The sequence below is a fragment of the Strigops habroptila genome, chromosome 3 (genome assembly GCF_004027225.2).
Source record: "Strigops habroptila isolate Jane chromosome 3, bStrHab1.2.pri, whole genome shotgun sequence".
Classification (NCBI taxonomy): domain Eukaryota; kingdom Metazoa; phylum Chordata; class Aves; order Psittaciformes; family Psittacidae; genus Strigops; species Strigops habroptila.
In genome coordinates this window covers 64,724,839-64,749,991 of record NC_044279.2, presented here as the reverse complement: position 1 = coordinate 64,749,991, position 25,153 = coordinate 64,724,839, and the positions used below count along the sequence as shown (strand labels likewise).

General features: G+C 45.6%; 1 protein-coding gene across 2 annotated transcripts in view; it reads left to right on the top strand.

Annotated features, from left to right (window-relative positions):
• LOC115605764 (cat eye syndrome critical region protein 2) overlaps window positions 1-25,153 on the top strand; it is a 96,133-nt gene that overhangs the window by 50,486 nt on the left and 20,494 nt on the right. Inside the window, exons 2-7 of one of the 2 annotated variants that reach the window (XM_030480682.1) lie at window positions 326-420; window positions 20,132-20,315; window positions 21,060-21,199; window positions 21,701-21,805; window positions 22,430-22,479; window positions 24,817-24,986. In XM_030480682.1, coding sequence (XP_030336542.1) covers window positions 326-420; window positions 20,132-20,315; window positions 21,060-21,199; window positions 21,701-21,805; window positions 22,430-22,479; window positions 24,817-24,986 — 744 coding nt within the window. Of the gene's footprint in view, window positions 1-325; window positions 421-19,830; window positions 20,316-21,059; window positions 21,200-21,700; window positions 21,806-22,429; window positions 22,480-24,816; window positions 24,987-25,153 lie in introns of those variants that run through there. The other variant, XM_030480683.1, reaches the window with a different exon arrangement.

The following is a 25,153-nucleotide window of genomic DNA, read 5'->3' as shown; positions in this document are numbered from 1 at the left end:
AAATCATGGCTTTCTTATTAGGCTATAGTATCTCAACCTCACTGAACCCTATTTTAGAGTGTCCAGACAGAAGCATTAGTCTTCTGGCTGAAGAGTGACACTCGGTAAAAGCCTTTCAAGGTCTTCTCATAAACTCTTGCAGTGAAAAGGTAGTAGTAGCAGTATTTTTAATGATGGGGAAGGTTGGCTTACCTAGTGTATGCTCTGCTTTTTGTACGCATACTTGAGGCTGCTTGGGTCTTTTTGGTCCTGATCAGCTAGCAGTAAATTTTAAGGAATTAGTTTGATGGTTGGAATTGTTTTTTCTCTCCTTTCTGCTCATTAGGAACTGGAAGCTGCTCTTCACAGGGATGATGTGGAGTTTATCAGCGACCTGATCGCCTGCCTTCTGCAAGGTTGCTATCAGCGCAGAGACATCACGTGAGTAACCTCGCTCTACGGCTTAAGGCTTTGCAAGGGGAGCTAATTAACACTGTTGCAGGGATGTTTCACGGCTTTAGAGTGATGACATGGCAGTGATCAGCAGCCACCAGCAATCAGGCGAGATGCTTCACCAAGTGGAAGGGAATTCCAGCTCTTCTTGGGTTGAGTTGTATGTTTTTAATTTTACAGACCCGTTGTCAAGCAAACTTCTTTGTCCAGATCTGGTGCAAATGTGTTTGATGCTCTGCTGTAGCACTAGTGCACACAGTGAATGTTCACATCTGCTGTTGTGGTCTGCACTTTTTCTGGCCAAATTAGTGATATCACACTAAGTCTCTAACTCATCACAAGTTTTCAACTTTTTATATATATTGCATAGAATAAGACTTGCTGCTCTGCAGCCACCTCACTTGCATGGAAGATCCTGCTGCTTTACAGGGGGACAATCATAATTATTTTCTTAGAAATAAGAGGAGTATTGGAATCAGTTCAGTTTCAGCATGTTGGAAAGTGATTTCACACCTGCTCTTGATGTTTCAACATCCAGAGACACTTTGTTAGTGTCCACCAAAGTGCGCTCCCAAACTGAGACGTCTGTAGAACATCATTCTTTAGAGGATCACCACTCACGCAGCGCAATATGCTCCCAGTGATAACAAAGGCTTGTTGCAGTGTGTTTTATTTGTTCTCCTGTGAACCGTGTTAATAGCAAAGCATAATTGTGGAGATGAGGACAGCTTGGCAACAGTTGCAGTTGCTTAGAAGAGGTGTTAGGCAATCCCACTCCCTAAGATTCCCCTGTTGTGCAGGGTCTTGGGCTGGTGCATAGGCATAACCATAGATGCTTATGTTTTTCCCACCATCACCAGCTCAAACTTGTAGAAGCAGTGGAAGGTTTGCCTTTGATAAATTTCATAAATTCTGCATTGTGAGGTTTCTCCTAAATTCTCGGCAGAGAATTTAATTGCTTCTTCTTAAGGAGTATATCAGGAAAACTGGCTGGAGCCATAGGGATGTGTTAGGGAGTTGGGCTCTGAAGCTTTGCAGAGGAAGCAATGGGGGAGAATACCTGGAAACAGAGGTGCTGTATGCAGAAGGATGTCACGAACGAAGAAGCATAAAGATGTAGTCTAAATATGGAAATCTGTAGATAAATGAGAATAAAAGTGATGGCTTGGACACACTTCTCACTGTATCCACTTACAGACCAGCCATGAAATATTTGTCCAAAATGATTGTGTGTCTTTAAAGTCTAAAATTCTCCTTGTTCCTTGTACGTTTATTTCCAATGTCTTTGTTCCCTCTAACCTGAGTTCAGGAGGCATAGTCAGTCCTTGGCAAATGCACAGCTTCCTTACCGTATGTAGTTTGTCTTCTGTTAGTGGTAAGAAGTTGAGCCTCTAATTGATTTTGTGAGCGCTCAGCAGACAAAGACATGCAAATATAAGTGTAAGAGGCAGAATTTGTGTGGAATGTAGATTTGGCTTTTACAATGAGCCAGGACTCCATATTTTTCTGTTGCAGACAGATAGCAGGTATCTGTCTCATGTTGGAAAAATCAGCAGTGTCACAGATCATCACAGTGGCATTACAGCAGCGATTTCTTAAGTTATTTTGCTCCACATTCTCATGCTGAAGCTGTGAGCTGTTTAAGCTGTAAACTTTGCTCCCTGTTGCACCTCAGAGGGGAAGGTAGGAGCTTGTTCTCATACTTGTTCTTGGAGCGCTACGGCTTGAGCACAAGATGCTTCGTATAACTTCGTATAAAATATAGTTTACCTACCTCTCCAGGGGGTTTTGAGGCTTAATTAGTTTTGCATTGTATCTTACCTCTTTGATGGCTAAAATGTTATCTGCCTATGCTTTCTCACAGTCTGTCTGGGAGCAGCTTGTAGTTCTTGTCACATCTGTTTTGACGGCATGCAGAACTTGTGGTGGAGCTGGGCTGCCTGGCTTTAATCATGCATCATAGAGGGGTATAAAACTGTCACATACCTTTGCTAATTATAATGTGCTCTCAAGTAATTTTGGAAGTGGAACCTAGATGAGAGCCCTTCTAATGCACAATTTAACATACTCTAGTTTGATTTGCTTTTTATTCCTTTTTTTTTTTTTTTAAGAGATTAATACTTTTGTAGGGTTCTGTGATATTTGGTTTTGAAGTAGATCAACTTTGCCTTGGTTTCAATATTCTTTATGACAGACATTTTTAAGAATCCTATACATGAGAGAAAGACTGTTTTTTACCCTGCTTGATGGTTAGAGGGTGTTGAATGTCTGGTAACTTAAAGACGTTCTTTGAGCTATGAATATCTGTGTTTAACTGCAGAGCCTACTTAATGGGATGCCACATGATCTTCTCCAAACTCTTATTTATCATAACCTACCTACCATAGCTGTTAGGAACACTCTTTGCTGACCTGGTTCTTGCTATGTTAAGCACTGTGGAAGTTCAGAACAGAAAAGACAGTAGTTTGCAAGTTTGCATTTCTGGCTTCTAACATCTGTAGCAATCACCCTGTAGCTGTCTTTGCCTGGCACTGGGTGGTTTGAGCCCTTGGCCAGGTCAGTTTCCCTGTTGCTCTCCTCTTTTTGTTCTGACCCAAAATACTTCTGTGCCATGATCTGCAGCTTTTGTTGTTTTATAAATCCCTTCACAGTATTTATGCACCAACCATACTATCTAGCTACTAATGATGTAATAACTGATATCCTTGATGCTTTTTGTTTGATCTCTCAGCTCAGTTTTACGCAACAGGCGCAGTTTGGTTTGATGCCACTGAGTTTACCCATACGTTTTTCCTGCCTCTAGCTTTTGTGTACAGGCCTTGAAATGACTGTTTTCTTTTGATTGTTTCAAAACACAAATGCCTGGAAAGTGGGGAGGGAAAAAACTCTTAATAGAATGTGGGGGTTATAAAACTAAGTAAAAATTAAACCATTTGGAAAAAAGACTGGTGCTTGCTTCAGATCCTCTCTGATATAAATTGGGCAGCTGCATAGTCCCTAGGGGCTGCCACTTTAATTCCAGCAGGAAATGCAACTTGATGACTTGTATCAAGACAGGAAGATCAGAGCTTCAGCTAACGGCAGCAGCCGCAGCAGGAGCCTTCTGCAGCTGTTTTTAAGTAAGAAATGATGGTGTGACATGGATGTGTACACTCAACTAAAGTAATCCAGAAAAGCTCCTGCTGTTCAGCACTTCTTTGAGTGAAACTCATTCTTCACTGCTCTGTTACTGCAGTGTGATGGGATCACATCTAATGTGGTGGCATAAAATGTTTCAATGACTATATCATATTTCTCATGGGGAAGCATTTAGTACACTGCTATTGTCTCTTGAAAAACATTTTAATTACTTTTTTCTTGTAACGTGTTTTAACTTTTATTTTTTTTAACATGGACAAAGGTACCAGAAAGTGAGAAACAAAAACAACACTTCTGCTCCTGCCTGTGCCCCGTGAGATTCTTTCCTTTTTTAAACCCCGGGAGATTGGTCCATCACCGTAGCTGAAAACTATCTAATTGACTTCTGTGGCACCATAGACAGCATTTGCTTCCTTAGGAACCTCAATTATTTTTTCTCTTGTTATTTCTTCCCTTAATTCATTGGAATTTTCCCCCTCCCCCCCCAGGTGGATCATCTGTTTTGCACCCACCTTAAGCTCCCGGATCTGTAAACTAATCTTGGAGTCTTTGGCTTGTAATTTGTGCCTGTTTGTTCTAATATGGATAATAAGAGGATATTCCTTTACTCCTCTTCCCTCCCCTGCAATTGTTTTAATTATTTCTTTCATAGCCTTAGTGGTGGCATGGAGAAATACTCCCAGTGTGGCATCAGAAGAGCTGCATTCCCTACTCATTGAATTGCCAGTCAAGAATACTGCCTCTATTCTGCTTATTTTCTAATGCTTGCTCTGTAATCACTTATTTGAGCTTTCATCAGAAAGAGACAAGGGATAATCTGAAATCTTCTAACCCACTGGGCAGAATGCCCATTTCTGAGGACTGTATTTAATAGCTCTGAGTATTTCTCTTCTTCCTTCTGCTTTGTCACTTCTGTCCACCCTCGTACTTTATTCTGTGTGGACTGTGTCTTTACAGATTACGTTGGGGGTTACATTAGGTCTCATGTTCCGTTAAAAGTGGCCTCTATTAATAGTGGCCTCTGTTAAAAGACTAAATATCTTGAAATTGCCCTTCTGCACGTGAATATGTGAGTTGTGTCCTTTAAGAACTGTTGTATGTTGGTCTGGTCTAAGGGATAAAGTGGCAGGTCAACTGGGATAGTTGGCAAAAACCAGTGCCAAGCTTTCAGTCTCAAGGATACTGTGGCGAACTGTGCTGTGGGAATAGCTAAGCCAAGGTACTAAGACAACCTGAATAATTCAGTGCTTCAGTCCATGCCATAACATCTAGGACAGCCAGCCTAAGCTCAGTCACAGCAGACCTGGGGACCAACACCTTTCAGAAAGAGTTTGAACAGCCATCTCTTGTGGTTGTGCTGGTGACCTTGATTATAACAACTGTTTCAATGGCCTAGCCACAAAGCACCTCACTAACTCAGAATCATATTCATGAATGCCAAGTGAATATCAACAAGATCAGCATTATTTACAGTCTGACTTTTAACAAGTGCTGCCTTGCATACATCATGGAGATTGGTGGATGGCCTCTGGAATAGACCCAGTATCATCAGCACAGGAAATACCGTGAGGGGGCAAGGGAGATGAAGTGGCTGCATTTCTCATCTTGAATCTAATATTAATATTTATTATAATAATAGCCAAGCCATGCAAGGTGAGCCTTTTAAAGGGTAAAAAGTGAAAATGAGGCAGCTGGCAGGTGTTGGGAAAGGAAGGATGAGATTACAGCAGTAAAATAACACGGTCATTCAGAGATTAATGAGAAGCACAGTGGAATAAAATTATAGAGTTCAACTATAAATAAAGCTAAGTAAATGTCTTTGATTCTCAGATGGATAAAATGAATCTTTAAAGAAGAATTTGAAGAAAAGTTGGTAGCACATTCTGGAAGTGCTATTCCATAAATGTGGTGGAGAATAAGGAGTGAAAATGGTGGAAGAAAAAGAGAGGCTGAAAGCTGTGCTGTTATTATTAGGACAGATGGATGAAAGACAAATAGATGGGATATCTGGGGAGAGGGAGTTATGCAAAACATTGACAGGGAGGAAGAGGTGGCTAAACTTAAAAGGATGAATAGAGAAGTCAATCTTGGAGACTGCAATGATGTCATCATGCTAATGTCAGAGTTTGAAATATGAAATGGACAGCTGTATTTTTAAGTCCTTGATGTTGCAAACCAAGTGTTCTGGAGAGGAGGAAGAAAACAACGATGAAGGAAGAAATTGAGAAGGCAAGTTGAAACATCTTCTCCTTTCAAGGAAGAAGACAAATAATGATGGAGAGAGGGGGACGGGGTCGAAGTTCTCTCCACAAGAAACCTTTGCTCTCACTCTTGAGGCTTGCATTTCAAGATAATAGTGTTTCAAACTACCAGTGCAGGACTTTTGCTCCAGCACAGTTGGTCTTGTAGGCATTCTCCCAGCACATCAGCTTCTGAACCAGCCAGGTTCAGAAGCCAATCTTTAGTCCAAGGGAGAATACTGAAGAAGTTCTGAAGGTATTTTCTTGGAGCCTTTTAGACCCAGTGAGCTGGGGCGGCTGCTGGCCAGCTGCTAAGTCACTACGATAATCTGGTGTGTCATCTCAAGTCACTGCTTTAAGTCATCTGTATTTTGAATTTATCTCTCATTTTACCTTCCATCCTTCCTCAGTTTCCTTCTGGCTCAACCAGTGTAGTAGTTCAAGCTTTAGACAAAAGAAGAGGGAAGACCTGTTCTGAAATGAATCCCAAAAGGGACTTCTTTTGGACCCATGTATTTATCTGTAAAAACTTGGGTTTATCCATTGTCCCCAGAAACTTGTAATGTGTGGGACTGGATTGAAGTAAGGAATTTGCTAAGCTTGTTTGCTTCAAGGCAACCCCATGCTAGGTATTTTTTGCCTCAGAAGGGACTCTCTTCTCCCACATTAAGCATATTTTCCTATGAGCAGCAAGGCACATAAAGGCTTTTTTCATACGGATTTGTGCCATAATACAGGCATGTGTCCTATTTCCCCATCATCATCAAGACAATAACTCCAGCTTCTTCCCCACAGTGCTCGTCATCACTGTAATACCCTGAGGTCCTCTCTACAGCCCCAAAACAATCAGAAGAGCTTATGGCCACAGCAATACTGTTGTGTTTCCTTATGGCTATGAACTGGAGCATGCTTTCTGTTGATGGGCACTAGGAATGAACAATACAGCATTAAGCTGGCTTCACTTGTTCTTCAAGGATCCAGAAATGAATAGTAAGTAACGATCTTCTTCCAGTCTGCATGTGGAGCAGAGTAAGCCTCACTCCTTCTTTCAGAATATAGAAGATGTATTTGGGTCTTTCATAAGTTAATTGTCTCCAGCTCCCAGTGGTTGATCTGCGTCTCTTCAGAAAGAGCATCACCATCAAGTAAGAGCAGTTAGAAAGAGTGTGTGGATGACAATTGGCAAAGACATATTGAAGCCTGGTTAGATGCAGATGAAGATCATTGATGGGAGAAAAGCAGTGCCATCACAGACCAACTAAAGCCCTTGCTGTCTTACCAGGTCAGTTCAGAAGGTGAAAGTTGGGCTCTAGGTATGTTCTGGACCATCCAGAAGGCTGTGTTCATCCCTCCTGAGACAGAGACTGCTATGGCTTGATCTTCATTTCGTCACATCCGGAGTGGCTTGTTATTGGGTGTGCACTGTGTGGTTGGATGTCAAGCTCACACAGAAAAAAACACAAAACAAAGGGGGAAAAAAACAAGCCTTAAGAGTCAAAGTGTGCACATGGAGACAGCATATGGCAAGAGCAAAGAGTACAGCAGTGGTTCTCACACTTCATTTCATCTGTGTGGCCATCAACATCCCTTCCTGCACATTCTTTCCAGGTCAGATCAGTATGCCTTGGCTATGTACCCAGCCAAAATCTCCCTTAGCAGAACCCTTTAAAGCAGTAGCCAGCAGCCTGCAGCTTACCAGGCCTCTCACCCCACACCAGCATTACCCAACCCACCCCCTCCACTGATTGAGGGAGTTGACTTCCCCCAAGGTACTTGTTTCCCTCTTGAGCACCCAGATCCTTCTCTCTTCCTTTTTATTATATCTAACAACCTGTAACTAGTTCTTGTGTTAGTTACTAAATAGTTCTAACACTGGTTCTTTTTATTTTCCTTTTTGATCCTTCCAGAGATTGCCTTTTGTTATTCAAAGCTAAAGGTACTTGACACAGAAGCAATGCAGAAGCCCTCCGGCTTCAAACTTTGTCCTGGCTGTGGGATCGTTATGCCTATAAGTGATTCCCATCCTCAGTGTCTGATAAGCCTTGGGGAAGAACTGGGCAGAGAAGAATGCAGCACTCTGAATTCCTATGGGGTGCTGGGAGGCATCCATCCATGTGGGGACTGGAGGAGTTTCACCTGCTGATCAGAGCCTTTCAGGATCAGCATTTCACCCTGCCTGGGGACCCTCCTGCCTTTGTCTGATTTCCTTTACAAGGCAGACAAAAATCTGGCCTTATACCTCTTGCGGGGAGAAAGGTACCTCCCTTTGTTAAGTTGTGATCAGAAATGTCCGGGTCAGGCGGTTCTCTTTTGAGGCCAAAGAATTACCCCTTGAGCTCTAAAACTGACCCTGGGAACTGCTGTGTCTTGGATTTATTGTCTCATGAGCATATGCTCTGAGGAGAACCAAGGTTCTTTGCTTTTTTGTTGCAAAAATCCAAAAAGTGACATAATTTACTGATCCCATTAAGTCTGTCAGTGTCTGCTGCCTGCTGATGGGCTTGTAAAATCTCCAGTTTGGCATCATTATTGCTTAATCTTTGCTTGGTGATCTTATGCTTCACCAGGGGACCAGCCGTGCCCTATAGGTCAGTGCATCCCTCCTTCACCCGGCTCTCCTACTCTGCACCTCTGTCCTGTGCACCAGTACCACCAACTTCAGTACTGATCATCATGACATCTCGTCACTGTTATCTTCCTGTCCTTTAGTACCAACTGTCCCTTCAGTACACACCCCGTTGCTGTCTCTGAGACTCAGGACTTCTCTTCTGCCTCCTGACATTCTGCCTTTGCCAGTGGCGGCTGTCACTCATTCTGATTGTGAGCCTGACAGAAAACTCTGTACTTTAGAGTTTCAGGGGATTCTTACCACTTGATCTGAGCACACTGCCAGGGAAAAATTCATGTTTCCAGTCTAGCTGCAGCGATAGATCTCGTTGCATAGGGAAGCGTTGGCCTCTGATTCTTCTCAGCTCTCCAACCCTATTCACTAACATGCCAGGGAATTCATTGTTTAATAAAAGCCATTTTCCCTGGCCCTTCCCCAGCCAAGATCAATGTCATCACACGGCAAGAGACATCTTCCTTCTGCAGTATCGCATGCCAGCTTGACACCAAAATTTCTTTAGGCGTATGGAGAGACATTTTCAGTTCTATCATTAATTTATCATATGCACTTAGGGTGAGATAACTTCTTTTCTTGGTCCTTTCCACCTCAGACATAATGTGTGATGGCATCAGCACTGGTACCACCCTCTTCTAGTACCAGCTCTGCCTCCCTTTCTGGGTAAAGCTTCAGTAACTGATATTGCCTCTTTCTTGGGCTCCCTCAGCTCAACAGATAGATTCCTTAAGGCAGGAAAAGAGCAGCTAGCATTGCTCGGGACGTGCATCTTGTCTCCTCTAAGACTGATGGACTGTCCAGTGCAACACCCAAAAAGAAGCAGAAACCACTTATTGCTTGACAGATACTCAGGTCTTCTTCCCCATTCAGACAGGCAGGATATCTGACAGACCATCTTACCAGGAGTTTTCTGGACGTTCCTGTATGTAGTATGTATTTTACAATTCCAGCCATATCTCAAGGAAATTCCCTATTTTTAGGCAAGAAGAGAAAAAGTAGCTGCAGCATCATCTGTTTTCCTCCATGTTGGAGCTAGGTGCATGTATCAACATGATGGTAGCAAGGAAAATGCATGTTGGTAGCTGATTACAGAGCTAGTTTCCTCTTGGAGCTAAAACCTTCGCTTGTTGCTCTGATGGGCTGGTTGTACATCACACTGAAAGCAATTGATTTGTTATTGCACCTTTTGACTAATGGTTTCAGGGTAGTATCTTAAAGGTAAAATTGAACAAATGGTGAAGTACAGCCTATCTGTGGGGCCTGTATGTTGGCAAAGCTGGGCAAGTGTGTTTAAATACACCTTTGGTATGAACTGGGTCATCCTGAGTCAAACCCAACAACGCCCATAGAAAATAGTGTAATCACACTTAATAGTATTCATGCAGTTACAATTAAGGAAAAAGACAATTATTAAAACTGCCTCAAATTGTCTTCTTTGTACCGATTCAAGGTAAATAATCTTTTCTGTTCATCTGTTGCTATCTTAATTCCTGTTTTCACAAATATATATAACAATACAGTTTGCTCACCACAGTGATGTTTCAGCATCTTTTAGCAGCATTATTTCCTCCCCTTTTTAATCCAGTTATCCAACCCATTGATTTGTCATTATCAGGTTTCACTCAAATTGCAGTAGCAGTAGTGAGGGGGGTTCCTGCTCCTCTGTCCATACCACTACCCCAAAACCCTGCATACATAGAGAGCACAAATCTTCCGTTCATGGAGACTGTGCAGGGACTTACTGAGCTTGAGGGAGAAGAGTTGAGCTAGCACTCAAAACCAGGTAGTTATCATGTTTTATTTTAGTCCCATTAGTATTCTCTGAATCCGTCTGGGCAGTGTACACATCCTCTTGCTCATCCCCATTGTCCGCAGCACTTTTTCTTCCTTTGATACCATACGTGACGTTTCTAGCTGCTCTGGCTTTATTGCTGCTCATACCTATCCTATGATTCTATCCCTATTTCTTCCTTTCCTTACTCGAACAACAGAAACACACAAGCAGCCCTTGTTCCTACCTAAAAATCAGATGCAGGCCCCCGCACCCAGTGTGCATCTAGTTAACCATATGTGTCTTCCTCATCCTCCAAGTACTGCATAATCCACCAGGCTTGGCAAATCCAACCCCTCTTTCCTCCAATGCTTCACATCTTCACACCAATTGATTGCTTTCTCTGGCTCACTTGGCCAGATAGGCTGCTGGTCTCTTGAGACAGAGAGATGGATGCTGGGCATCTGCTAGTTTCCTCCTGGTACTGTGGTGGGGAGGGAGAGGGGAAGCAACAGAGAGGCAGATAAGGGCAGTGAGTAGCAGCTGGGCATAGGTGGAAGAAGGGCCATCAGTGCCTTCAGATTGTGTTTCCTTCACCAAAAATCACTTTCACCTTCTTACATGGAAGGAGAAGCAGCGGCATCCCTGTTCTTGGAGGTGTTAAAGGTAGGACAACTACACATAACACTTGTGGCCCCTCCTGCTGATCCTGGGGATGGTGACAGAAATAGAGCAGCCCTGGCTCACAGAAGGGTGCTTGGAGCTCCTGCAAGCAGGGAGACGGAAAATGACAGGACAGTTCAAAGTAACAGGTATGTGTGATTTCTCCTGCCGGTGCTGCCTTTCTCTCACACAGCCCAATTAACAGGGGTCACAGAGCACTGATTAGCTGCCTTGGCGGTTTGTGAACATAAAGCAGTGAAAAGGCCAGGGTAAATGGGGGAAGAGGAGATCAAATAGACACTTATCTCAGCACTCCTGCTTGTCCCCGGCATTTGCCAGCCTAAGGGAAGAGCCTTTTCAGAAGAGGCCAGTGTGGGACAGTGCTGTATCTGTGACGGTATCTCTCTTGATTTTCTGCCTTCTCAGCACAATAACAAACGAGTCACCCCCACCAGCAGTGTCATGCAGTGTCATGCGTAGGGTGGTTGCTAGATAAAAGCCAAATCACAGAAGCAGCATGGACCATAGGCAGCTGGGGAAGATCAGAGCATGCCTTTTGCCACGCTGGCATGTGAGATGAGTTCAGTTCCTACAGCTGGCGTCTCCTTTTTGAGGGGTGGATTTGCTGCCTCCTGCCCCTCAGGTGAGAGAAAAAGGGTAGAAGGCAGCACATAGCAGCTCACAGCAGGTAAAAGGACATCTCCATCTCATTCAAGAGTTGGTGAATGTGGTCTGGTAGTGCTAAAGAGCCCAAGCTAGAAACTTCCTTGGCTGCTTAGTTTTTCTGCTGTTGGCTGGGGGGAGAAGTTTGCATAAGACCTGGAATGTCCCTGAAGAGTGGGCAGTGGTGACCTCATGGCTTCCCTTCTTCCTTCGTGCTCCCCTTTTTTGGTGGTAGCAAAGCAACGCTCCTGCTTCAGCTGTCATACCCAGGTTAAGTGGCTGCACTTGCTTCTGTCAAGCCAGCACATGCTCCTGTGGTGTGATCCCTTATTAGACCAGACAGCCCACATCAGCTCTCCATTCTCTCTGCCTCCCTGGAGACACTGCCTCGCTCCATAGCTGTTCCCATTCTGCTTCTCTGTGGGATACAACATATCTGCCAGCTCCCCTTCCAACTTCCCCAGTTTTTATTGTATGGAAGATTGCTTGAGGTAAGATGGAGGAAGACAAGGAGCAGGAGTGGAGTATTCTTAGCTACTGATGGCCTTGGATTTTCTTAGCTGATTTTTTCTCTCTCCTGAACGTGAACACTTCAGGAGTTCAGCTGGGAAGGCAGTAGACTCCCTGGCACCCAACCATGTACATTAGATTTCTTTAGCAAGATCGAGCAGCCCTTCTGCTGGAGAACCTCCTGTCCTAACTTTGTGTTATCGTGTTGGGGGGTCCAGAACACTGATGTCTTGTCTAAACATCTCTTCAGCATACTCTTGGGGTTGGTCTCAGTGCCACATTTGAGCTCTGGAAGGAAGTTATGGGGTGGACAAGTGAGGGGCAGGGATCAGGGTTCTGCAATTACCCTGCTGTCTTTTACTTTTCTGGAAGACTTGGGTTTATCTTTCATGGATGTGGAAACCTCTGATCACTCATGTTTCAGACTGCCAAATCCAGGAGTTAGACCAGACTAGGGAAGAGCTGCTCCTACTTAATATTCGCTAACCAGTTATGTTTTTTGTCCTTAAACTTTGAAACAAAACCATGGTTGTAACATAGAATGTCTTCTGGTGCTCAGCAATGGTGAAGACAAAGGTCATTGTGTGTTCAGTTCAGTGCAATCCACATGCTCAAGTCTTCAGGTGTCTTTCTTCTCCTTTTCACTGCCAGTGCTCCTGATGGCCACACAATTACTTGAGGTTTGGGCAATATGTGTGTTCAGAAAACTAGTTCTAACTAGCAGTGGAGGACAAGAGGCAGGACTGTACATGCCTTGTTGAGAATCTTGTACTCCAGCAATCTCTGCTATCTTTCTGATTCTGGAAGGAGAAAGTTCACTCTGGAGCTTTGATCAGTCCAGTTTGATTTCTCTCCCCAATTCTGTGGTCTTATTCAGGGTCTCTTAATATCAGCTGTCTTCCTTTTGTTCACAGCCACTTGTGGGCCACCTGGTTTTCTCCAGGCATGAATCAAAAGAGGGCACTGAGAAATAGGATGAGCCTGGGTGTTTGTTTCCTCCATCACAAGGGCTTTACTAGGGTTGGACCTTGCTTAGGTCTGTCATCAGTTTGGTGTAGCCAGGGGCTACTGCTTCCCTCAAGACTGTCCGTGGCTGGAATCTGTGAGCCTGTCCCCACCAGTGGTGCAGGACAGTGGTGCAGTAGTGGCACTGCTAGTTGAATTGGAAATGAAATGGGGATGTTAAAGATCATGATTCCTGTATCTCCACCTTCTCGGTCATTTTGATCTGCTGCAGTGAAGTGTTTTGAGGAGAGGTCCTTCAAGGTACTTGTTGCCCTTGAGCCTCTGCCAGTCTGATTGTCCTCATGTTGGCCCATGGTCTGAGGACTACATGCTTTCTGTTGGCTTGCACACCTTCAGAGTGAGCTGCACACAGAGGGCTTGGAAGGAAATGGCAGTATACCTATCCAACCCTTTTCTCACCCAGAAGGATGGCGTAGTATCTTTTCCCCCCCTGCATCATGCCTGACTTAGTTTCTCAGTGGGGTAGATTGTTTGAAGGTGAAGTACAAGCTGGTCCATAAAACTTCCTCCCCCACCTCAGATAAGAAAGCTCATTAATACAGTAGAAAAAAAAAGTCTCCATTGTTACATGAGAGCTCAAGGTCAGGCTGGTAGTAGTAACTCATATTGCTTCTAAGGTCAGCCTATGCTTTCTCTTTCTGACAAGCCACGATAGATTGATCATGGGGGCCCTTACATTATTTTTTTTCTTCTGAAATAGGCTTTGCTTCTCCTGACCCTGTTAATGATGTTTGACTGAGGTCATCCCAGCAAACCCTGAATCCTTCCCATTACCTTCCAGAGGGCTTGCCTTTGTGCCAAAGCATTGTGTGCTTGTTAAGAATGAAGATTTCCTGATCTCTGCTGTAGCAAAGAAGCTGCCTTCATTGGAGAGGGGAGAAATATCTTGAATGCCATCTGCCAGTTAATGCTCTCATTAACACCTGAGTGACTCCCAACACCAAGCTGGTGCCTTTTTGCCAATTCAGAACTTAAAAAGGTGCCAGCCCATAAGGTGAAATATCTTCAGTCCACAACATTAATTCCATGGTAAAACGTCTGTTCTTTCCTAACACCTTGATTGCTGCTGCTGCTGTTGTTTCTTTTAACTAGAGAGATCACCGAGACAAAACAAGTTCTCTTGTGTGCTGTGAATTACATGCCCAAGAAGTCTTTTTTCATTTATATTTATATTTGTATTTATATTTATATTGAGAACCTTGTAAAAGCAATGCTTGTGCTGGGTGGCTGATGGAACCCAAGTCTTTTTCAGCTTTTAAAGCTTTCGTCAGACAGAATTATCACTTCTGTTACTTTTCTTACAGGCCAACTCTGTAAAATGAACTTTGAGAGTAATTCTATTCATGTTTAAATAGTCTTTGAGGGAAAGGTTGAGCTCTCACAGTCTTGTTTTCCATGTTCCTCCCACATACTACTGTTGGGCAGGAGGTGGCGGAGGTCTCTCGTTATTCTCTTGTCATCCTCTGGTTTTGTCAGGGTTCTTGGTTTTAATCTCAAGTACCGAACAATATACTGTCTGGGATTAGACATAGGTCAGGCTTGCCATTTTCCCAGCAGTTTTAGCTCCAGAGCGTTCCAGTATTTACTCTTCCGTTGCATTTTGTAAATTAAATGAAACAAGAGACTTAAAACACTGTCAACATGATAGATACGCCAGCTAGTGGGTCCAGGCAATTATTTGGCATCTGAACTTTGAGAAGGCTTATTTGTGTGTGCCAGCAGTATCTGAGCATTGTTGAGAGATTTTTATCTCCAGTATTTCCAACTCCTTACCCTAATGTTTCTTTTAATCCAATATTTACTCCCACAGGGTTGGGGGTTTTGTGGGGAGGTTTTTAGTTGATTTGGGGAGGGTGTGTTTCATTGTTTTGAGGGGATGCGGGGAGGGAGGGCTTGTAACAAAATTGGCAGCAATAGAGCAGATAGGGAAGTGTGCTGTGACAGTAATTCCACACTCGGGCCATGGCACTCTGCCTGCGGGAAGTGCAGATTGACACGGGGACTCTCTTACTGTGAATCAGTATTTGGTTTTGCTTTTGTTTGTTTGGCTTGATTTTGTTTACAGTTTCCCAGCCAAGATTTGATTTACTTTGGTGACTTTAAAACTAAAAGCACAAGTGGCTCTGCTTCCTCTGGGCATGAGGATAAGAAAATACGTGTGTCTGTGTACACATAATTCCAGCCCCACTGGTGCTGGGTTCACTCAGAAGGAATTTCGCATTGAGTTTTCCCTACAGGGTGCTGTGGGGCTGGGGTCTCTAGGTGCAGCTGTTCCCTCCCAGGCGTGTGCACCAGAAGCTCTGACCAAATTTGTCCATATATCCTGTCAACCCTTTGAAGTTTTCACCATCTCTTCCAGAGGTCTCCCAAGAAGCCCCTCCGGGAAACTGGGCATGGTGATGGGCACGCTGGCCAAGCTCCTTTTTCCAACAGCGGTGGTCCTGCACACTAAAAGCCCAGGTGATGGGAAGGGTGCCTCTTCTGTGAGCAGGGAAAGCCACGGAGGAGGCAGGCTGCCGAATTGGGATCACCAAGCAGGGGGAGGAGTCCTCAGCTCCCCTCTCCTGGAACACAGAGAAACATCCCTCTTTGGGAAGCAGCCGGGTGGCAGATGGCCGGGCTGCGGCGCTGAGCTCTCAGGGGGTGTATCATTTCTCTGGCTTGTTCTGGACGCTGATACCCATGTTGGAGAGGAGCCCCTCCTTCAGCTTGCTCCCGTCATCTTTATGCCCTGATTCTTGTGCAGCTGCTACTAAAGATCACAAGCAACTTGAGCTGCAACCTCACTGGGACTCTTGTGGATTGCCTGCCACTATTCCTCCCCTTTGACACCGAGGTGCTAGGTCACATCCTTCCCTGTGCCCCAGGTTTTCTTTTATATATGTAGGGGTCCACAACATATGATTTAAACTTTCAACCACAGGTACAATTCAGCTTTGACCTCCTTTCTAATCATTTGAAAAAGAAGGTAGGGACCCTTGACAACGACCCTATGGTTTCAGAGCACAGCCAGGGACAAGACCATGAATTGCATTGGGCTCATGAGAAATCGCCTGCACCCATGTGGGATGCATCCCATAGATACACATGTGCTATTCCACCACTTCACCACTACAGCTATCCAAATTGCTTTGCACATCGGGTGGCAGCTGCAAAGTAAGGGATGTTGTGACAAGTGAGTCACTCTGTCTCAGTTTTCTGAAATATTAATGGTGCTAGTGAAATTGGGATGGGGAGAAAGACAGTTAGTGGGAAGGGTGAAGTTTTGCAGTTACAGAGTATTCTAAGGTAACTTTTCTGACCTCATGTAGGTGATTTCTGCAATACTTTTCCTTGGTTAATGAGCTGTATGGAAGATGCTTGTGTTTTACGGCAGGGAGAGGTAGAAGATTGAGATACGGTGGCAGTCTCATGGTCCATGGTCTCAATTATTTTATAAACTGTTCCTAGAACCCCCAATTTACTTTCAGGAGAGAGGTGATTTTCCTCTGGATATGTATCCTGAGGCAGAATGTGTCTGTGTGCCAGTTCATCCTCCCTGGGAATTCTCCCAGTTTGTAGAGAAAGAACATTGCTGACCTAACATTGCCTCCATTGGTTGAGTGTTTTTACATCAGTGATGCTGAGAACCTGAGGAGAAGAGATACATCTGTCTCCTAAGCTCAGTGATCCTCCTTCCTGCCTTCTTCCCACCTACAAAAGTGTGTTCAGAGGTTCTCAACTGCAGCAGAGACTCTGTAGGACTTGCCACACCTACAGGTGTATCACTGTTATATTAGTCAGCTGTCAAAGAGTAGTTGACAGAATGCATCCAGGTAATTCCTGTCTGTCTGATTCTTTAATCTTATGGATATTAATTCTTTTATTTTTTAGGGATAATGCTAAATATTCCTGAGCATTTCTGCTTTGTGTGAGGAAGGACCCCAAGGGCAGGGTTCTCACAGATTGCTGCACTCTTCGCAGATTTTCTTCTCCAAATCAAGGAGGCTGTTTCAGAAACCTTTTATAAATGGAAATGTAATAGAGCCAGGCTCAGTGAGACTAAACCTAGGTGCGGCAGACAAGTTGAAGACGAGCACCCCACGTTTGTCTGGAGGAAAGAGGCCAGTCCCCATTAAGAGGGAAAATATAAATTGGGTAAGATTGAGAGTGATTGAGAATGCCTTGAGACATCTGGTTCCCATCTCTGGTTCTCATTTCTATCCTTATTCAAAGCGACAAATGCACAGTAGCTGTCTTTGAAAATTGATGGGAGTAGGAACTCAAAGTACTCTTGAGAACAGAGCTCGTAATGTATTGAACGCTGGGTGAATGGAGGAAATTTCTAGTGTTAGCCACTTCTGTGAAAGTCAAACTCAAACCAAATTGGTTAAGTCACCAAAGCCAGTCCCCAGGGGGAATCAGAGTTATATAGGCAAAGATTTCATATGATCTTTTGGAATTGAGGGGCTTTCTGGATCAATTTTCTCTGAGAGCAACCAAAATGGTAGAGCAAGAGAAGCGAACTCAGGCAAATGGTAAAATAGAGCAGATTAAACCCTGTTGCTTTTGTTGCTTCTTCCTGGCATCCCATGTCACCCACTAGTTTTTCAGGGTCCTAGGGAAACTGCTTTTTCAGTCAATGTTATTGGAAATAGCTAGAGCCTCTATATCAGATCTGATGAAATCTTCTGCCTTAAGCTCTGACAGAGTTGAACAACTGAACTTGGGGACTGAAACTCAGATGCTTTCTGAGAGTTTACAGTCATTATCCTTCTGTGATGGACTAAGCAACAGAATACAGGTGTTACTTTCCTGCTTTCAGGAAGGGATGTTCTCATCACTACTTCTGTTCTGCAAGCTAGTCAAATCTGTCTATTTTTGTTTTAATCAATGGCTTCAGTAAATGTCTAACATTTAAGCTGTGCGTGACCAAATAGCACTCTTAAAGGTAAAAAGTCTATAAAGAGAATCTAGTATCACAGTTTCTGGAAAGCTTAAGCCCTTGCTGGAAGTTGGATTGGGTCTTGAGGTATATGAGGAAGACACTGTGGGAATGCACAGCTATTTCAGGTAGGTGTACTGTGCACTGAATAGTCCATTTTGAAAAAGGATAGCTGCTGTCTAGTTTTTACCCTAAAATTAGTACTTGAGGCTGCTCAGAAATCGTTTCATAAAACAGTCAGTCCTCCTTTGCTGACTGAACTTCATCAGTGATGGGGACTGTTACAAGTTGCATTTGATTGCTGTTATTAGTGGGGCAAAGCAATGATACTTGGAAATGCCAATGCTTTGCTTGTGTCACGAAGAAAAGAGCAAACTCCAGGCTGCAGAAGGCACTAGATCCAGGTACATTTGAGCATCTGTTGTTAAATACAACCAGAGGGCTGGTAGTGCTCCTCCGGTGAGAGGAGGTATCTGTGTGAGGTCAGCTTGCATTTGACGTCAGAAGGAAGCAGGCTAGTGAGGATTGATCTGCAGGGTGATAGCATCAACTTCTCCACTCAAGGAGGAAGAGGAATGCTGCCAGGTGGACATGGCTTGAGGAATCATGTGGCATCTGTTCCTTCCTTCTTGCAGTCACTGTCCGGTCATGGTCCTTGCAAAGACATCCAGTCTTTACCAAACGCATGAAGCCTCCTCTCTTAATAGATAACTTCTGGTTGACTTTTAACAACCTTTCTTCAGTTGGATCGTGCTCCTCTTTCTCTTTGTTAAAAAATAATAGCTTTTGTAGTAGTTAGCAATTTCTCAGGCAAATGCAGTTCTGTAGCACTGGCACGGTTCCATTAATCATATAGAGTAATCCGTTTGTGCCAAAAACCTATCAAGTTGAGCTGCCTTTTTGAGAGCTGGTGGGAATGTGTACCCAGTGGTGTTCTTGCTGGCATATGGACTTCCCGTGTGTGCAAGAATGACTGGGGCATGGGGGGGGTCTCCCTTAGCTGTGCTCAGGGTACGCAAGCAGGCTGAGAGAGCCTGGCAAGTCTCAGGACTCAAAGTAATATGAACAGATCTTAAGAAAGTTTTATATTTAGGGACACGTGGCCTCACCAGCCATTTTTTATTGCCTCCCGTGAAATTTTCAGCAGTCAGAATAAGGGCCTCAAGTCTCATTAATATAGACAGGAGTTCTTTTAGCCTTAAGCTCCATCAGCAGTCTAATGTGTGTCAGATGGGGACATTTACCCTGAATGCCAGATGAGGGCAAGAAATGTGTGTTTCCTTGGGTTATATGGTGAACTGCTGGGAGCGGAAGGGGAACTTAATGTGGCCCAGCTAGAAAATGAGAAATCATTCTAATAGCAATGTTTATGAAGAACTCAAGTGTTCAGCTTGATATTAGGGAGGAGAGAGTCCTCTGAGCTGAACCCTGTCTGGGAATGAGCCTTGTTGCATGGCAGGGTCCAAGCCGTGTGTGTTAACTGGGCTGTGCAGATGTTCCTGCCAGAGCCACCAATGGAGGAACAGGCAGAAAGTGGCAGCACCTTTGGGGACAGATGTAGGGGAGAACAAGGGTCGCAACAGGGGTATGGGAAGCACACAGCAGCAAAGCGAGGAGGAGACAAGCAGCTACAGAAAGTTGCAAGGCACTGAACCAGGGCATAGAAATCTACATAAGAGGCAGAATGAGGAGCAGGGCTTGGCTACGACAGATATGAGGAGCAAATGGAAAGCTGAAGAAAAGGGTTTCCACGTGAAACAAGCAGAGGTGGAAGGGGATCAGACTTGTCAGCTTCGTTGCATCCTATTTTAGTAAAGGGTTGATGTTGGTGCTAGCAAAAGGCACAGCCCATGGGGCTGAGCTGGCATATTTAGCTTGTTATTTCAGCTTGGAAAGAAATAACGATAATGCAGAGTCCTGTAAGCTCTATGTGTATAATGTGAAATTCTATGGTGTTGCAATGAGATTGCTATATTTTGGGAACTCTGTAGAGCTGGACCTAACCATAGCTGTTGTGAGGCATGGTTCTCCTCCAGGTGCCAGCTGTGTCTGTGTTGTGTATGTTCAAGTTGTTGGTTCCGCCAGGTGTTTCTGGCATGGTAAACTACAGTGAGTGTGTGGGACTTTGTTTCCTTGGTTAGATCCCAGACGTTTCACAGCTACCTGGAGGACATCATCAACTACCGCTGGGAGCTGGAGGAAGGGAAACCCAACCCCTTGCGAGAGTCCACCTTCCAGGAGCTGCCTCTGCGCACCCGGGTGGAGATCTTGCACCGCCTCTGTGACTACCGTCTCGATGCAGATGATGTCTTCGACCTTCTCAAGGTGCTTTGGGTGGCAGGGAAGGGGGAAATGGTGCAGCTGGGCCAGATCAGTGAATCTTCCTGGGAACAGAAGGGTTGATGTATTAAGTGTATTTTAAGGCCAGGTGATTGGTGACAGTGCAGTGGGTCAGCAGTTCTCCATGTTCTCCCCTGCCTTGCAGAGGACCCAAGGCAAGCGCTCAGGACTGTTCTTGGGGCCCTTGTCCTGTGCGGATGTATTCATAGCACAGGAGTCACTAAGTAAATTGGCTTTATTGGCTACTCTTCCTGCGAAGAGTGAATTTGGAGATGCTCCAACGGTAATGGCAGGGCTGTGAGAGCCGAGACTGCCTTGCTGAGGGATGGTGTGAGATGAAAGGATGGGGCTGAAGGGTAGTGGGGGAGCTGGGGGAAGGGTGATGGCGGGGAAGGGGGGAGGGAGCTTCTCAGGGCTGTGTGTGACTGTCGCCAGCACTAATTAGACCTTCCCTGTCAGGAGCACCAGAGATGAAATGTTAAAATGAGAGAGGCCATTCAAATTAGAGATGCCAATCTCAATCCCTCCCTGGACAGAGAGCGAACATCGCCTTCCCCCTGGAGTAACATTTTCCCAGCTCTGGCCTGGAGGAGCAGCTGTACTGCTGCTGTGGCATGGTGGGAGGGGAGGAGGGAGGTGTTTGCAGAGGGGTGTCATCATGTTTTGTGTGACAATGTGGCCGCTTTTCAACTTGTCACCGTCTGGCGGGGGGCTCCCCGATGGGCGCAGGGCTTGGACGCCGACAGCCTCCGCGTGGAGCCGCTGGGCGAGGACAGCAGCGGTGCCCTGTACTGGTACTTCTATGGCACACGGATGTACAAGGAGGATCCGGTGCAGGGGAAAACCAATGGAGAGCTGGCTCCAGACAGGTAACGGCCCCCACACATTCCCGCCATGTCTGGGTGCAGGGGGTGAGGGGGGCACAGCACAGCCAGCCTGGCTGGAGGGGGCTCCGCCTGACTGCTGTTGTGTCAGGGGGCTGCAGGGGGGAGCCTGGGAGAGGGCTGGGGTGATGCGGGGCGAGACTGGAGTTGCCAAGCAGACTGTGAGCTGCCCCACCGTCGTGCATTGTGTCAGAGCCAGCCTGCAGCCTTTGTGGCACCAGGAGAGCCTGCTGTGGGAACGATGCTGCCTGCCCCACCACATTCCTCCCCGTCTGCCCCGCACTGTGCCGGCGGCTCCCAGATCAGGCTCCCAGCCAGTGGGAATCCCTCCTCTCCTCCCCTCCCTGTCCCATTGCTGCTCTGATTTAATCCCTTCCTTTGGTGGGGTTCCTAGCAGCTGTTCCGACTTCCCTGCCCTTCTCCCATCCTGCCAGCCGCAGCCCCCTTGCTCAGCAGATATTTCATGGTGGTTTTGCTGTTTCATAGTGGATGCGGGGGGCAGACAAACACCCCAAACGTTCCTGGGAAAACGGGCAAGAGACGAGGGCGACCCCCGAAGCGGAAAAAACTTCTGGAGGAAAATCTGCTGAGGTACGGAAAGGGTGTTCCTGCGATAAATGTAAAATGCATATATAAGTATAGGGAAGTATAATGTACTTCTGAGGTTCCCCCAATAAGTATGTATGTACCATGCAGCCATAATTTCATTGCATCTCTGAAGTGAAGCAAGCTCAGACGTGGTGGGTGCTTTGATCACTCTCCAAAGAAAATTCTGAGTGAGCTGGATGCCAAGTTTGGTGGAACAGTGGGTATCACTCTTCCAGCGGCCTCACTTTGGATGCAATTCCTCTGTGCAGTGCTAGAGGATATGCTCTTGATAAAGAACACTTCCACTGTGTAGCGCTTGCAGCCAAAAATCCTGGCCACTTGAGTCAGTATAGATTTTGGGATGCTTCCCCATGAGAATTGAAATACTGTTCTTTCCAAACTCCAGCCTTGACTTCTTAAAATTTTATGAAGCTATGATAGATATATACGTGAAAATACATATCGGACATGTGTGTGTTCTGCATGGTGGTGTTTTTCATGGTTTCGCTGTCTATTGAATAGTTGCTGCGTCCCCCATTCTTCTCCTCAGAATTGGCTGTGAATTGGTCAATGATGTGAAGTAATATATTTATTGTATCACTCCTTCTTTCTCTTTTTTTTTGGTAGGGAGAAGGCAGAAGAGAACTTGCTAATCCGTGAGACTCAGATAAGAAATGGTAAAGAGAATTTGCAGGGTCAGGGTTGATACAATCAGCTAACATGGCTTTTAAATTATCAAAACCCAGAGAGATGCCTTTCTCAGGAGAGGGAGAGTCTCTCTGCTGATGTTTGGGACTGAGTTTGGAAGGAGGGGTTGGCATTACAGGCTGCCCTGCAGCTGGGAGCCTGGGCACCTGCAGTCTTCCTGCTTTATCATGGATTAGTTTGGGATGAAGAAACCTAACCTATTGGGTTACACTTGGCCTCGGGGGCCCACCTACTCAGTGAAGTTGGTGGAAATGGGCTGTGAATAGCCCTTGCTCTTCCAGCGGTGAGGTGAACACAAGCCCCTGTTTGTAGTCAGTGAGGTTTTTTGGACTGGCAAGAGAGCGGAGTCAGTGATGCCAAGATAGGGAAGGAAGAACCTTTTTGATTCTCCTCACCCCTCCTTCCTGGTGCCATTGGGTGGCTGAACTCAGTAAATAATCTCTTGGGGATACCCACCTAAGGGTTAATGAGGCAAACAGAATAAGTTAAGTTGGCAACATAATGAGAAAGTTGAATTTGAGGAGGCTGGGACTCATTTGTCATACATGTGCACCCAGTGGCTTCTACACAACCCAGGAGCTCAGCCTGCCCATCGCCCCACAATAAAAGGCAAGGGTGGCATTGTCTTTGCCATGCCTCCTTCCCTTCACCCTTTGTCTTCAGATTTCCTGGCGGCTGCTTGGGAGCTGTGCATGTGAGGCACTGGGGGTTCTATCAGATCATTGTCTTCCAGCAAATTATGTCACTTCAGCTGCAGAGTAATCTTCTGGTGACACAATGCAGTGCCTTAGTCCTGGTTGCTATTGAAAGGAGTTGCCCATAGGCAGCTGGCAAGGGAAGGGGAAATAAGGGTGCAGGCTCTAGGGGCAGTGTGCAGGTAAGCTCCCCATTGCAGGTGGGCAAGGGATGGCTTTGCATAGCCAGGGAGGCAGAAACCAACACATGGTTGGTCCTTCACTATCTCAGTTACCAATACCCAGTGCATTAACTGGAGCTGAAGCCAACAGTGGGTTAAGGTATAGGCTGGCCTGTGACCTGGAGCTAGCACACCCACTGTGGTATGGAGGTTTCTGACTGAGAGCAGGTGGCTGGAGGGAGGCTGCAGCTTTCCAGTCTTCCTGGGGCAACCTGATAGCTTGTGTGCCAGAGCCACTGGTGGCTCAGATCCACAAAGGGCCCAGAGTCAGGTTCAGAGAGAAAAGGGCTCTGGTTTTTGCTTCTCTGTATTTTTCATAGTTAATTTGCTTGAAAATACGGTGAGATGCTGCATGACATCTGCCATCGTGGGGATAGTGACCATTACTTTCCTTCCAGTAGCCAGTGGCTAGCTCTAGAAAAGTCTAGAGGGAGCTGAGAACCCCCTCAGCCTGAAGGAGTTTGAACCAACATCTTTCCCCTCCCCAAAAATGGGCCACAGCCTTTTTTGCTTAGAGAGTGTCTCGGGGCAAAAGCATGCAAGTTGCAACCCATGAGGCTCCTCTTGCTCTGTGTAAACATTTGCGGAGCAGGAGCCACATTTCCCCTCTCCAGGTGGGTGTTCCAACCAACACGCAAGACAGCCCTTCCTTCACAATTAATATTCAAATGTTTCACACAAGGCGGAACAGCTCCGAGTGTCTTGGTAGTTGGGACATGCTTCAGAGCGGTGGGTGATCTGCTTCAGATCCCACTCTGGGTTGAGCAGGGATGGGATGTGAACTTTTGGAACTTCCCCCTCATCTGGCAGCCCGATGAACCCTGTCCTTCACTTCCTTTTCTGTTCCTCTTCTGTTCTTTCAAGTGCCTGCAAACAAAATGTTTCATTTGGGGAGAATGGGAGGTTTTGTTCACCGCAGCCAAGGTTTGCAGTGCTAAAAGAAAAGGAGGTTATTTCAAATAACATTAATTTTCGATGTTTTTATTCTGGTGCCAGACTAACTCAGGCATTTGTATTACTCTATGTCCTGCCCCTCGCTGACAGACTCCATTACAAGAAACAAATCCATTTCTCTGGTCTTTCATAACTGGAATGGAGGCTTGCTACAGGGATGTAATACTGCCCGTGTGTTGCAAAGTGCCACCATTATTTCCTCACCTGTGAACTTCCTCTGTGTCTTGGCATCACTTTCAGTGTCGCTAGGGGAGGTAACAGTGCTCCCGGTGGACGAAGAGAGCTTTGGGTCTATAGCAAAGAGCATGTTTCCCATAACAGTGGCCATTGGCAGTACCTTTTGCTCTTCCTGAGCCCTGAGTAGAGAAGAGAAGGGATAAAGAAAAGCTGTTAGCCATAACTACTGTGGAGATAACATCCTTTCATGTTGTTGAAGGGTCCCAAGGGCCTGGCCGTGGGACATGGTGGCTGCTGTGTCAGACGGAAGAGGAGTGGAGGCAGGTCACAGAGAGCTTCAGAGAGAGGACTTCCCTTAGAGAGCGGCAGCTCTACAAACTCTTGAGTGAAGACTTCCTGCCGGAGATCTGCAACATGATTGCACAGAAGGTGAGGAGACATGACATCCTGTTTACCTCCCTTTGACTGTTTCCAAGAGCATGGACGTTTGCTGATTGAAGGAGAGCTAAATCCAAGCAGCCTGTCACCCTGTCCTGCTCCCCGCTGCCTCCAGCCTGCAAGTGTTGTGCATGCAGGAGCTGTTTAGCTTGTGTATG